General features: G+C 36.8%; 2 protein-coding genes across 2 annotated transcripts; one reads left to right on the plus strand and one right to left on the minus strand.

The window, feature by feature from the left end:
- Positions 1-499: 499 nt before the first annotated feature.
- Positions 500-3034, minus strand: LOC108834911 (omega-6 fatty acid desaturase, chloroplastic). Its single transcript, XM_018608225.2, has 10 exons — positions 2865-3034; positions 2670-2727; positions 2199-2446; positions 1989-2132; positions 1756-1907; positions 1542-1664; positions 1286-1463; positions 1085-1203; positions 893-1007; positions 500-812 (listed from the first exon to the last, which is right to left on the minus strand). Exons 1-10 carry the CDS (start codon positions 2901-2903, stop codon positions 648-650), a joined length of 1341 nt encoding a protein of 446 aa, XP_018463727.1. The 5' UTR covers positions 2904-3034; the 3' UTR covers positions 500-647.
- An 8207-nt stretch (positions 3035-11241) lies between these two features.
- Positions 11242-13157, plus strand: LOC108839024 (CBL-interacting serine/threonine-protein kinase 6). The gene is given in 2 exon segments (XM_018611869.2): positions 11242-12671; positions 12674-13157. Coding segments are annotated over 2 exon segments (1299 nt in total). The 5' UTR covers positions 11242-11597; the 3' UTR covers positions 12899-13157.
- The last annotated feature ends 1404 nt before the right edge of the window (positions 13158-14561 follow it).

Genomic DNA, 14561 nt, shown 5'->3' on the forward strand with positions numbered 1-14561 from the left:
GTTTAATAAATCTCATAGGAGTTATGAGGAAGAAGCTATCCCACTTTCTATTCAGATTAGCCTGTTCGGACATATGGCAATATCTTCATGATTCTTATCAGACCAGTAGGAAAAAAGATGTAAGAAAGCATGTTGACAATGACGTCACAAGCTTACCCAACTAGTCCAACAGAATCGAACTTTCTTTTTATTTCACTCATCGTGCGTGGTGTTTGGTCCTAACTCCTAACGAATCTGGCGTTCATAAACGCGGTTGGTCGAACTGCAAAGGGGCGTGTTAATTTGGTTTAGCTGTTTCGGTAGTACTGAAACATATATTGTTGGATTATTGGTGTGCTGGAATAATTTACTGTTTACGATTTTGTTTTGCCTTAATGTGGTGTGTTTATGTTACTTTTGATTAATTATATTGATTTTATAATTTTAGGGTTGTTAGGAAACCACAAGATGGGAGAACATCAAAGATAACTGACTTCTTCTAGCTAAGAAACTGATCAAGGACTTGCAATTAGTTTACTCTATGCTGATAAGTTTCGGAATAAGATACAGTATAAAGCGTTTGGTGAAACGTTGGAGAATCTTACATATAACATTGGCCACTGCAAAAAAAGATATTGAGATTTTTTAAAAGACCAATGCATAGGCCATCAAGCTGCGTAGTCAGGCATTGCTTTCTTGAGGAATGTTATCGGCTGCGACTCCTCTGGGGCTAATCGGTCAAAAGGAATGTAGTTCTCCTCTTTGTCATAGACATGGCACACAGTCATTATTGTCTTCATCAAGCGCCAGTTCCATGTAGCCAAGTTTGTATACTGCAAACAACACCACGCAAAGCAATGAATCTTTTAGTGTCTTACATACATTATTACATGATAAGGAAAGTGGCTATTACCTTTCCCCAGTTCTCTTGAATAGACTCATGAGCCGCACGGAGATTGTAGCTCGGTATCATTGGGCTAATGTGATGTGGGATGTGTACATTGATATCATGGCACAAAATCTCAATCCTGTCACAAGGCAGAAACATCAAACAAATGCTCTCAAAACTCAGAGAATAACAGCTTAGCAGGGGGAGATGCATTACCAACTAGGATAATCACAATGAACAGTTCCGTTAAGCTGTGCCTGAGCCGCGTTCCACTCATCCGCAGGCTTGAAAGGAATGTGTGGAGCTGTATGATGAACCATCGTGAACGTGCTCATCTATAGAGAAACAATAAACGAGTAACCGTTATGGCTTCTGATGCTTTATCAAACCAAAAAGAGAGAAGAGCAAAGCATTTACCCAAAAGTGATAGCCCAACCACGGCATCAACCAGAACTTCACCCATCCCAATATGCCAACTTTGTATATGATCAGTGGCCATCCAACAGCCATAAAGGCGAAAACACAAGCCAAACTTATCTTCACCCTATTCACTTCGCTTGGTCTGAACTTTCTTAGATTGAAATGCCAGTTCACCCTATCACAACACTTACTCTTAAGTAAACAGGTATATAGGACCATTGCTTAAAGAGTCAAAGTTTAATGTAAGGTATACCAGTGAGCTATGGACAACCAAGGCCGAATTGGACCATATCCAAGAATGATTGCTTTTCGCAGAACGGGTGATGAATCAAACTCCTCTGGTGGAACTGGTTGCCAAGCTGTGTCATGAACTAACCTATAGAGAGAAAAACTCAAGACGTCTCATCTCTTATTCCATTGTGAATATATATATAACAGTGTTAAGTAAGCAAGTAGGTAAGAGTTACATGTTGGTTTTGGCGTGATGACGGTCGTGCTTAAACCTCCATGGCTCATACGGGTATACAAGAGGTAGAAATGCTAGAGTACCCACAATGTCTTCAACCAATTTGTTCTTCGAAAATGATTTATGAGCACAATCATGTCCTATCACAAAGAACTAGAAGAAAAGATAAATCCAGTTAGACAACAATAGCAAGGAGACGCAGAGAAGAGACAATGGATGATCGAGAGCTTTTACCCCTGTAACTGCAGTTCCTGTCCAAGCCCAAGCCAACGGAAGCAGATACCAAGGAGCTTTTGCAATCATAAAGAGCCCTAAAGCGTAGGATGTCACAGATACCAACACAAACTTCCAAGCTTTCACATCATCAATCTCAAACACCTGAACAAATAGAAGAATCATACTAGAAACAATGAGTAATAAGAACATCTTTTAAAAGCTATATACCTCTTTGGGAAGTGTATCCATGATATCTTTTAAAGTGACATTATCAGGAAGATCTTGTCCAATTTGTTTGAACCCATAGCTTTCTGCTAACTGTTCCCTCTCTTCTGCACTGTCAGCTGAAGGAGGTGCGGCTGGAGCAGCCACCGCTTTTATACATCCAACCCTTTTCTTTGCAGGAACCAAGAACGTTCTCCTTCTATGCGTATGACCTCTTAACAGAAGATCAATCGGTCTCACAGCATACACACCTGCATGCATCCACCAACAACAACAGAATGAGTAAATGTCATTCACATAACAAAAACCCACAAGTAAGTGACAGCATTGCATCATCCTAATTTCAATTCAGAAGAAGACAAGCAAACCCATGTAGTAAAGATGAGAACTTTACAGAGCAAAGAACACATAAAACCCTAAAGTCACTTTCTTTGTGATTATTTCTAAGGAAATGAATCGATGGTACCATTGTACCTGGAGAAATACGAGCAGGAGCAACTTGAGGAGCCCTAGGAAGACATTGTTGTGGGCCCTGAGAAACCAATAGCAAAGAAGACAAAAATGAGTATGGGAAGCTCAAGTAGAAGAGATGGGCAAACAGAGAAGAGAGTTTAAGTTGCAAAAAAGAAAAAAACAGAGAAGAGGGCGAAAGTTGAAGGCTTTACATACCGTGAAGGCGAATAGAGAATCAGCAATTCTCGAAGCCATGGAAGAGGGGGCGCACAAGTTGGAGAAGCCACAGGAGTTTCTCTGCTAATGTTATGTTTTCTAAAAGGGATTGAATGGCTGTGAAGAGTCCTCTCACCTCTTCAAGTTCATACCACAAAGGGTTTTGGGGTTTTCTTTTCTTTATATCAGAAATTAAAAAAAAATTTGTATAATCAAAATACGCAAAGTATTTATATCAGAAAACTAGGGTAGTATTTGACCAATCACAAGAAAAATGTACTATCTGACTAAATTTGTCATTTGGCAAAAAAAGAAAGTGCTACTTATCTGAGATCAATAATAAAAAAATACAGTTATGATAATTATCAATTTATACCAGTAATTCAAAATTTTCGAATTTAAATGAAAATTAATTACTAAATAAACTGAAAGTCTCAATAAAAACAGGTTAATTGGCTGGCAAGTGGTGCTAGTGCTAGATGTTGATTTTGTGAGATACTTTACAACTTGTATGTTTTTGGCAATGGAGAGTAAGTAATATACGTTACAACTTGTAACTTACAAGTGACGTGATAATTTTTTTTCATGTCATCAAATTGACGTGTTTTTGGATCACTAATTTGTATTGAATCTTCATAGAAAAGTAACATGCGTTACGAGTGATGTCTGCATCTGCATATCTTGTTGGGAAAAAGAAGAAGAAGCAAAAGACAACAATTTGTTTTTAATGTGAAATATAAATTTATTATATAGCAAAAAGTATAAAACTGAAATTCAGTCTAAGACTAATGACGTTTTTATTATTTGATCATTGGGGCTCCATTAAGAGATAATATTATTCCTTCCGTTTCAAAATAATATATATTTTAGATTTTCATATTTTTAATAAAATATATTAAAATTTAGTTATAAATATATAGTTTTATAATTTTATATTTTTATATTTTTAAATCAATAAAATTTTTAAAAATGCAATTAATGTTTTTTGACTTTACAATTTTTTTTTATTAGTTGATAAAATTTGTACTAAAAATACAAAAGTGTATTTTTTTGAAACAATTTTTTTTATAGAATATGCACTTTTTGAAACAGATAGAGTACTGTTTAGGAAAGAAATAATTCAATAATCAACCACTTGAGAGCTGAGAGTGGAAAGACTCCCAAAGCGTCCACTGATACCACAAGATTCCGAACTCACCAAATGCATATAAAGCCCATAAATGTGAGCCTAACCAAATGCATATAAAGCCCATAAATGTGAGTCGAAGTTGATCAGACATTAATTAGCTTTTGACAACGAAATCTGTTTTTTTTTTGTCAGCGACAACAAAATCTATTAAATGTCTGAAAATTATGTTTACGGCCAAGGTTTTATTTGTCAGTAAATATCGAAATCAAATAAGTACATTATATATGTGTGTATTGTCTGAAAATAACTCAGTTTAAAACCTAAAATCCAAAAAAAATGGTACATAAATTTCAAAAAAAAAATTGAAAAAATTAACATAAGAAGTTGTAAATTTAAGTGTTTAAATTTGAAAATTTCTTTTGAAGTTATTGAATTCTGAAAAATAATAAGATGAGATAGTTTTCTTATTATTTTTCCTCCTCTAAGAGCATCTCCAATTCAATGTTATATTCACCTTCAAATGCTATAATAGAATAAAAAGTGCTCCAACCCATTGCTATATCTACCACTATTATAGAGGCATACTTTTTTTATTTTCAAAACAGTCCTTTAATTTTTAAACTTTTATAATTATATCAAAAAACAATTATCTTTAAAACAAAATACAACTTTTATAAACATAAAATCACACTTTTTATTTACCTAACAATCTTTTTTATCAAACTTTTGTTTAAACAAAGTTAAAACTGTATGAAAATCTTATAAAATTAAAACTAAATAGGATTGATTTGCAATTTTCAAAAATATAAAGTACTTGTTATAAAATAAAAATAGAATTTTTTGAGAATATTCTCTTTTAAATAGAGGAATACATTGGAGAAAAACACATCTCTATTTTAGAGATAGAAATAGAGAAATACACTTTAAATTGAATAATGGGCTTCTAAGAATTATGGTCTAAACCTAACTGACTGAAGAAAATATTTAATCCAATAGCTAACTGAGTATTGCACACATATGAAACTGTGAGCGGTTTTGATGATTCGGCGGAGTACTGAATAGCTAAAGAGAAAATGTGTCTAGTAGATAAATCTCATCAACAGCATGTCTGCATGTGTATACAAAGCGACCAAATCACTTGGTTTGACAAACAAACTGCAGATCATACTCTTAAGTTACAAAACTACTAAAAGATTTCTTGATATTATTAATTTTAAAATAAATAGTGTCAGTTAACACACCATGTTTTTACCATTTCTGTCTACTTGATTAAAAATTCTCTTCACTGTATTGATAGGATATTTTCATCTAATGTTTATTTTGTTACTGACATAGTCGTGGTTATGTTTATAAATGAATGAAAGGTCAACATTTATTTAAAGAAGGCCTAAAATGCTCAAAATTCAAGAGACAACCTTATTCATAAGTCCAGAGGACAGATCAAAAACTTGTGAAGTATATGAACGTCCACTAGTATCTAATTCTTAATTAACCAAAGGGCATAGACCAAAACAAGTGGCTACGACCAACAATAGATCTAAAGATATCAAATATTATTTAATCCAAGTGGCTATACCCTTTTTAACACATTTTTTTGAACACATCAAGTGGCTATACCCTAGTTGGTGTTTTTAATATTTAAAACAGAATTTTTTTTTTGAACCATAAAACAGAAAATAATAAAAATCAATATTGGTCCTCGTTTTCTATACACTGAACATTTACTGGATCCTCCGTGGTAAAAGAATTCATATATTGTGATATTGTGTTTGAATATCAGAACACTACGAAATGATATTGTGTTTGTCTGTTTGAATATGTTGATCTCGTGAACTAACTTTTAACTGAATATGACTATTGCTGCTTGAGTAAAAACAATTTACGTTTATCTGTTGTCTTTAATCAATGATATATTTGTCTGACAAAAAAAATCAATGATATACTATAAAGAACTCTACTATAAAATTGTAGTTTTTGGAACCAAACACACGCCATTATTGATATATATATTTCTTGTTTGCGAGTTACCCATGGTATTGCAATTGCAACCAATCGATTTCGCTCTTTTTACTATCCTTTGCCACCTCCCAATGCAAAACTCATTCATTCATTCATGATTTGGCAGTTTCTATCTAAAATCAGTGGGTAACTGATAAGTACGCAATACACATGCTCCCTCTGTTTCATTTTGTTTCATACTCCCACTGTTTCTGAATAAATGTCATTTTGATATATTTATACCGATTAAAAAAGTGACGGAAAATATATGTAAATTGTTATAAGTTACAATTCTGACTATTATATATATTAAGAAAGTGACGAAAATATAAGAAAGTGACTAATAGTATTTGAGATAAATAAAATTATTATAAAATTAATGGAGTTTACAATTAATTTTCATCTGAAAATAAATATAATTTATATTAAAATTATAAAGTGACACTTTTTGTGTAACAAGAAAAAATGTTAGAACGACACTTATTATGAAATAAAGAGTATTAGTTGTTATTTTAAATTGTACATTCATCTTAAAATAATATTTAATTTTATTTATTTCTTATATAAAGTACCATTATCTATAGAATTAATCATATTTCAACCAATGGAAATAAAATAACATATACAATTAATAATTTTGCATTCAAATTATAAAACAATATTTATTTTGAAACAAAATTTTATTCTACAGTGAAAACTAAATTGAAACGGAGGGGAATTATATATGCATTACTGAATACTTTTTCTGAATAATTTGATATTTATATAGGAATCAAAGCTATATCATAATATATACTGAATTTCTGTGGGTTTTGTTTTTTCGTCACATGAGAAAATTATTGAAATATAGCACATAGAATGATGCTATAATTTGTTGGTGTTGACAGAGAAAATTAAATAAGTGTATCAATATGTATAGAATTATTACATTGATAATTCATATTGCAAATAATGCCTAGATGCAGAGTACATGTTATTTGGCTTTGTGTGCAATTAAGTCACACGTGTTTACTTTTTTTTTCTGGTTCTCCACAAAGAAGATTTAATTCCTAATGACAATGGTGATGACTTCATAATGACAAAAAAGTTTTATGACAATAATACTCACTGATACATTAAACAATCAGTATTAGGCTAAGAAAGCTAGAAATATAATGTTAATCAATGAAATGTTAACAAATGTAAAGATTTTTTTTTTTAATTATGAAAATTCTCGCAAACAAGATATTTCTCTTTTTTTCTTTTTTCTTTCTTATGATTATTTATCATATTTATTTTTATTTAAGAGATTTTGTTTTGAAACTTAAAGAGAGATTATTTTAAAAGACTCACTAATAAAGATGTCTTTTAGATTACAATACTACAACAAAATCAACAAAGTTTGCTATATATATACATATACATGTTTTGATCAATCTCTTGTGCAGCTTTATTTATAATCAATCTAAAACTATAGGAACAAATTGTAGTTTTATAAGCAGCACTCAAAATTGACATATTTTCAGAAAATAATCTTGTAGAAAATAAAGAAAATGAGAATAGTGCGTGTGCGCGCTGGTTATAAATTTCTTTATTAATCAAGAAACATGTGTTGTTAATTAGACTTGTTTTGTTCGAAGCTAGACAAAAAAAATTGCTGTATTCGAGGAAAGTTCTCATTTCATTTTCTTAGCTTATTAGTTACATCGTTATTATCGCATTGGTGAATATATCATGGCCAATCATCTAAAAACGGAGTAGCAGCTAAATACGACCCGAAGTATTAATAATAATCATGTTTGATTATATACTCACATATGGGTCTCAATGATCATCATTTGGAAAAATAAGCTTAACTCGAATATTGGTTGATAGTTGAATGTTACTGGCGAAGGATGAGCCACCATGGGCGACAATAAGACAAGACACCGCTGTTTGAACCGAAATCGGTGCTTCGTAGGGGTAGACTGATTTCGATGGTGGGATTAGGAGAGGTCTTCATAATGAGCTTGAACTGGATAGATGGAGAGTAAAAGATGTGTAATATGTTATAGCTGGACCCGGTGAAGGGTTGCCTACGTACCCCGAAAGGGGATCAAGCCAATCGTAGTTCTACAACGAAATGTCACAAGTGCTTAAAAGAAAGCATGTGATTTGGTGTTTCTCTCTAGAAAGTGAGAAGAGAGGCAAGATCTCCAAAAAAGGATCCTTCTTAAGGAGGGGATGCCTCCTTATTTATAGAAGGATGAGGTCTAGGGTTTTCCTAGTCACCTCCTTTTAAATGGGCTGAGCCCATTATCTTATAGGCCTTGTTGGGGGTAAAACCCATGTCCAACAGTAAGCCCCCCAGTTCGTTGAGAGAGATGAAGTTGATCTCTGCGAATTTTACGAAGAGGTTTATAAGACAATGGACTCAGCGCATTTACATTTAACGATCCAAGCGAGTTTACTTTGAACTTGTGCCTAGTAGAAGGCAAGTTTAAATAAACTCGTGCTTAGGAGTCGTAGCTCGGCGAGTAACTCGTGCCTAGTGGAAGGCAAGTTTACCGTGCTTCGGCGTATAACTCGTGCCTTGTAAAAGGCGAGTTTATCAAACCCATGCCTAAGAACTATAGCTCGGCGAGTAAGCCATGCCTAGTAAAGAAAGAGTTTACTAAACTCGTGCTCGATAAAGGCGAGTTGTCGGTAACTCGTGTCTAGAAAAAGGTGAGTTGAATGAAACTCATGTCTAGTAGAAGACAAGTTTATTCAACTCGTACCTAGTAAAAGACGAGTTTACGACTAACTCGTGCCTAGTAAAAAGCAAGTTTGTAAACCCATTTCTGAAAAAGGTAAGCTGTACTCGTGCCTTAGCGTAAGTAACTTGGCAAAAGTCCAAATTCAATTAGGATCAGAGAGACAAAATCATACCAGAACCTTGCCTCTGTTACATGGCAATGTGATGAGCTCTCAGCGAGAAACTGCGCCATGTGCCGACCAAAAGCTTCCACTTGTGCATCTTCCCTCAACTCGAAATTGTGATCGACAAAAAGTTGCAAAGGGAAGCGAGATGAATCTTCTCCTCCACATCCGAGTAACCGCAAGACTCTCAACCTTGTGTCGTGGAACCGCGGTCCCGAGTAACTGCTAAAGACCGAGCCGAGTGACTGCGAGAGAGAGTGATCCGAGTGAATGCAAGAGAGCAAACTGTGCCGAGTAACCGCGAGAGATCGAGCCGTGCCGAGTAACCGCGAGAGAGCGAACCGTGCCGAGTAACCGCGAGAGAACGAACCGTGTCGAGTAACCGCGAGAGAGCAAACGATGTCGAATAACTGCGAGAGAGCGAACCGTAACGAGTAATCGCGAGAGAGTGAATCGTGCCAAGTAACCGCGAGAGAGCGAATGGTGTCGAATAACTGCGAGAGAGCGAATGGTGACGAGTAACCGCGAGAGAGCGAACCGTGCTGAGTAACCGCGAGAGAAACGAATTGTGTCGAGTAATCGCGAGAGAGCGAACGGTGACGAGTAATCGCGAGAGAACGAACCGTGTCGAGTAGCCGCGAGAGAGCGTACCGTGCTGAGTAATCGCGAGAGAGCGAACGGTGACGAATAATCGCGAGAAAGCGAACCGTGTCGAGTAGCCGCGAGAGAGCGTACCGTGCCGAGTAATCGCGAGAGAGCGAACGGTGCCAAGTAACCGCGAGAGAGCGAACGGTGTCGAATAACTGCGAGAGAGCGAATGGTGACGAGTAACCGCGAGAGAGCGAATCGTGCTGAGTAACCGCGAGAGAAACGAACTGTGTCGAGTAATCGCGAGAGAGCGAACGGTGACGAGTAATCGCGAGAGAATGAACCGTGTCGAGTAACCGCGAGAGAGCGTACCGTGCTGAGTAATCGCGAGAGAGCGAATGGTGACGAATAATCGCGAGAAAGCAAACCGTGTCGAGTAACCGCGAGAGAACGAACCATATCGAGTAATCGCGAGAGAGCGAACGGTGACGACCAAACGGTCAAACGGACTCCGAGTCCAATCTTCTTCGAAGATACTTCTCCATGCCCACGGTGGGCGCCAATTGTTTGAACCGAAATCGGTGCTTCGTAGGGGTAGACTGATTTCGATGGTGGGATTAGGAGAGGTCTTCATAATGAGCTTGAACTGGATAGATGGAGAGTAAAAGATGTGTAATATGTTATAGCTGGACCCGGTGAAGGGTTGCCTACGTACCCCGAAAGGGGATCAAGCCAATCGTAGTTCTACAACGAAATGTCACAAGTGCTTAAAAGAAAGCATGTGATTTGGTGTTTCTCTCTAGAAAGTGAGAAGAGAGGCAAGATCTCCAAAAAAGGATCCTTCTTAAGGAGGGGATGCCTCCTTATTTATAGAAGGATGAGGTCTAGGGTTTTCCTAGTCACCTCCTTTTAAATGGGCTGAGCCCATTATCTTATAGGCCTTGTTGGGGGTAAAACCCATGTCCAACAACCGCCAACCAAATTGTGAGAGAATAACTTACTTGGGTCCCATGATTACGTCATCATGTAATAAAACCTGAACCAGCAAATGCCTGCCCATCTTTTGTTTCATTGCGATTGTTTTTGTTTTTGCTTCTCCCCTTTCTTCCTGTTAAACTAGCACGGAACATGCAATTATTTCAATAAGTTACCAAAAAAAGAAGTTACAGGATTATGTAGGTTCACTCCAGCTGCTTTAAATTTCATAAGTATAAAAAAAGTGTAATCACGTAATAACGTCTTACGAAAAAAAAATTCCGATAGCCACCCGTTTCAAAAAACTAGTCTCCACATAAACTAGCGAAAAGAACTTAACATTTTATCTACTGTCTTCGTGTGCAAAATAACAAAGAGGTGAAGTAGATAACCCTAGACTGAGGTACCCACAAGGACCACAACAAACGAAAACGATTTAACGATAAATAAGAAAACTGTAGGATTCTATGAAATTTTTTTTTTTTTTTTTTTTTGTGAAAATTTACCAGGTCCTACATTTTTTTTTTCAGGTCCTACTTTATGATACCAATCAACGAGAGATATGATAACTTTCCAAGAAATTTTACCTCATCGAGTGTCAAAGACTAGCGGAGTAAATAGTAAATTGATTTCTCAACCGGTAATGTAAGGACACGTGTCGTCGTCCCTCTCAAATAATTGACAATCACGATGCCGCTACAAGCCTACAAGGAAGCCTCCACACACCTGTCGGCCAATGAACGGAGAGTAAACGGTGTAGACTGTGTGTAGTTAATGACTACTAATAAGGGTAATCACGTAATAGCAAGTCGTTAAGATCTATATAAAGACGGACAACTTTTTCTCTGCTTTTGTCCGGTGAAACTAAACAGAACAACAAGGTTTTGTCTCGAAACACCAGCTCCGAGTTTTACTTAGATCTTGTTTCTCTCTCTCTACTGATTTTGAAAAAAAAAGGTGAAAGAAACTTTTAAGGGAATGCAGAGAGATGGTCGGAGTATCGCCGGTGAAGACTAAGCTGTGTGATCGTTTTAACCGATCTGTCACCGGCAGAAACAGCCACCGGAAACACGTTGAGGACGGGTGATTAGTTCAAAAACCACCAGATATCGAAATCCTAAATCTTCTTTTTTTTCTTTTTTAATATTTGTAAGAAAAAAACTATGGACGGATCTAAACCGGTGAAAGCGATGGAGAAAGGATCTGACGCTAAGGCAAGTACTACAGGGCTTCTCCACGGGCGTTACGAGCTAGGTCGTCTCCTAGGACACGGTACATTCGCGAAAGTGTACCACGCACGTAACGTAACAACCGGAAAAAGCATGGCGATGAAAGTCGTGGCCAAAGAGAAAGTCATAAAGGTTGGCATGGTGGAGCAGATCAAGCGAGAGATCTCGGTGATGAGCATGGTGAAGCATCCCAACATCGTCGAGCTCCACGAGGTCATGGCAAGCAAATCCAAGATCTACTTCGCCATGGAGCTGGTCCGAGGCGGCGAGCTGTTCGCCAAAATCTCCAAAGGAAGACTACGCGAGGACGTGGCGCGCGTGTACTTCCAACAGCTGATCTCCGCCGTCGATTTCTGCCATAGCCGGGGAGTTTACCACCGTGATCTCAAACCGGAGAATCTGTTGCTTGACGAAGAAGGTAACCTTAAGGTCACTGACTTTGGTCTCTCTGCTTTGACTGAGCATTTGAAGCAAGACGGGCTTTTCCACACGACGTGTGGAACTCCGGCGTACGTTGCGCCGGAGGTTATACTGAAGAAAGGGTACGACGGAGCTAAGGCGGATCTGTGGTCCTGCGGTGTGATCCTCTTTGTGCTTCTCGCTGGGTACTTACCGTTTCAAGATGATAACCTTGTGAACATGTATAGGAAGATATACAGAGGAGACTTCAAGTGTCCTGGTTGGCTTTCTTCTGATGCAAGAAAGCTCGTGACGAAGCTTCTGGATCCGAATCCGAATACCCGAATCACCATCGATAAGGTTATGGACTCCGCTTGGTTCAAGAAACACTCAGCTAGGTCCAAGAACGAGCCAGGCGTTGTAGGAGAGGCAAAGGAAGAGATCTCGGAGACGTTAAACGCGTTTCACATCATCGCCTTGTCTGAAGGGTTTGATCTCTCGCCGTTGTTCGAGGAGAAGAAGAAAGAGGAGAAGAGAGAGATGAGATTCGCGACTTCTCGTCCCGCGAGTAGTGTGATCTCGAGCCTTGAGGAAGCTGCGAGAGTTGGGATAAGTTCGATGTGAGGAAGAGCGAGAGTAGAGTGAGGATTGAAGGGAAGCAGAATGGTCGGAAAGGGAAGTTGGCGGTGGAGGCGGAGATATTCGCGGTGGCTCCGTCGTTTGTTGTCGTGGAGGTGAAGAAAGATCATGGTGACACACTTGAGTACAATAACTTTTGCAGTACGGCTCTTAGACCAGCTCTCAAAGACATTTTCTGGACTTCGACACCTGTTTAAATCTTTGCGTGTTTATGTTCCTGTCTGAAAAAAAAAGTATTGTTGGATTCTAGATTCGGTTCGTGATTCTTGTTCTTGATTCTTGAATCGTTTGGATCGTGTAAAAAGGTTTGAGTCTTTTCATCATTTGTGTGTTCTGTCTCCTTGTTGTCGATATGTTGCTTCACGAAGCAGAGATTGTTGTGTGGTTCTGTTCCTGTGGTTCAGCATGGTGTCTTAAAGATTCCGTATCAACAAATGATATTTATGATTTTAACAATGTTCAATAGTCAATTCTTATGCATTCTCGTTGTCTGTGTTTATTGTTCTTTTGCATTACATTGGAATGATTAGGACATCATCATCATCTTTGTCTAAACCTCTTCCAATTGGAGTTGGTCCAGTTTATACTAATGTCTTATTAACTCATGTGTTATTCTGATGCGTGTCAGACATAACTCATTTGAATTTGTGTGTGATTAACTTTATTGAGTCTTACTCCCTATGTACACATAAGAGTTATCTGATCATTAATAACATTGTGTAAGATAAGTTATAAAGTCACTAAATTCAGTCTGGTAGCTTTAGCGATTGGATTACAGCGCAAATGTGGTATCGATAATATGATTAGCTATGTCTTTGTTTTTACGTCAAATATGAATGGAGATAAGTATCACTACTTGATTTGGTGAAGATAAAAAAAATAGTGGAGTAGACAAGTTGATGGATCCTGATAATATTAAAAGGAAAAAGGAAGATGAGGTGGGCAACAAAACAAAAGTAGAAGCTGCATGATTGTGATGGATGTTTCACAAACCATATTATATATTATCTTATCTGTTTTACATCTCACTAATAAAGTTTCTTTTTCATATTTTTGACATGTGATCAATTATGAAGATGCAAACCACCAACGATGATTTATTACCTCAAAGAAAATAATACATTTGGAAAAGTGTAACCTCCTAGTGCCATCGAATTTTACCAATTACAGACTTTTCTTATGGCATTTTTCTTGATCATTGTAGAAACTTTATATGCTGTTTTGTAAAAACTTTATACAAGGCCGGTTTTGATCAAATATCACGTATACATGTATGAGTTTCACCTGTCTATTCTCTACTGACCTACACAGGATGTAGTCATGTGGACACTGTCGTATTGGGGGTTCTCAGTCACTTTTAGTCGCTGTTTTATGTTGATTGATAACTAATTTGTCACTGACTAACAGATGGATTTTAAGTTGCGTGGCAATAAGGCCCAGTTGATGACAGAAAGTTGCGGTTCACCTAAGTTCTTCTCCCCTACAATCTGCGGTACTAGTTTACTCTAATAATCATACAAATTTTTCACTAGGAAGAAAAAAGTAATAATTCTATAAGATTCTTTTCGCATTTAACATATGCATCATATTAAAAGAGCTAATAATTGACAAATTATTCTGTATTATTCTACCCGTATACAGTCAGGTTTCGGTCCGGAGAATTGATCGTTTTGAGCATTATGATTTTATATGACAATATAAGTAAAACATTCTGAAGATTTTATATGAAAATAAATGCATAAACTTTTATTTGAGCGTACTAAAAATTTTAAACTGTCAGATTGGCAATATATATATATATATATATATATATATATATAGTACTCGAGATTTCTCACGTATTCAGAAAATGCAACTCTG

Source organism: Raphanus sativus, unplaced genomic scaffold (genome assembly GCF_000801105.2).
Source record: "Raphanus sativus cultivar WK10039 unplaced genomic scaffold, ASM80110v3 Scaffold0287, whole genome shotgun sequence".
In the NCBI taxonomy this organism is placed as follows: domain Eukaryota; kingdom Viridiplantae; phylum Streptophyta; class Magnoliopsida; order Brassicales; family Brassicaceae; genus Raphanus; species Raphanus sativus.

Coding starts and splice junctions, on each gene's coding strand:
- LOC108834911 (XM_018608225.2), bottom strand. CDS start 2,903: ATGGCTTCGAGAATTGCTGATTCTCTATTCGCCTTCACG. Junction 2,728..2,864: donor ATTCTCTATTCGCCTTCACG/GTATGTAAAGCC, acceptor TTGGTTTCTCAG/GGCCCACAACAATGTCTTCC. Junction 813..892: donor TTCAAGAGAACTGGGGAAAG/GTAATAGCCACT, acceptor TGTTGTTTGCAG/TATACAAACTTGGCTACATG.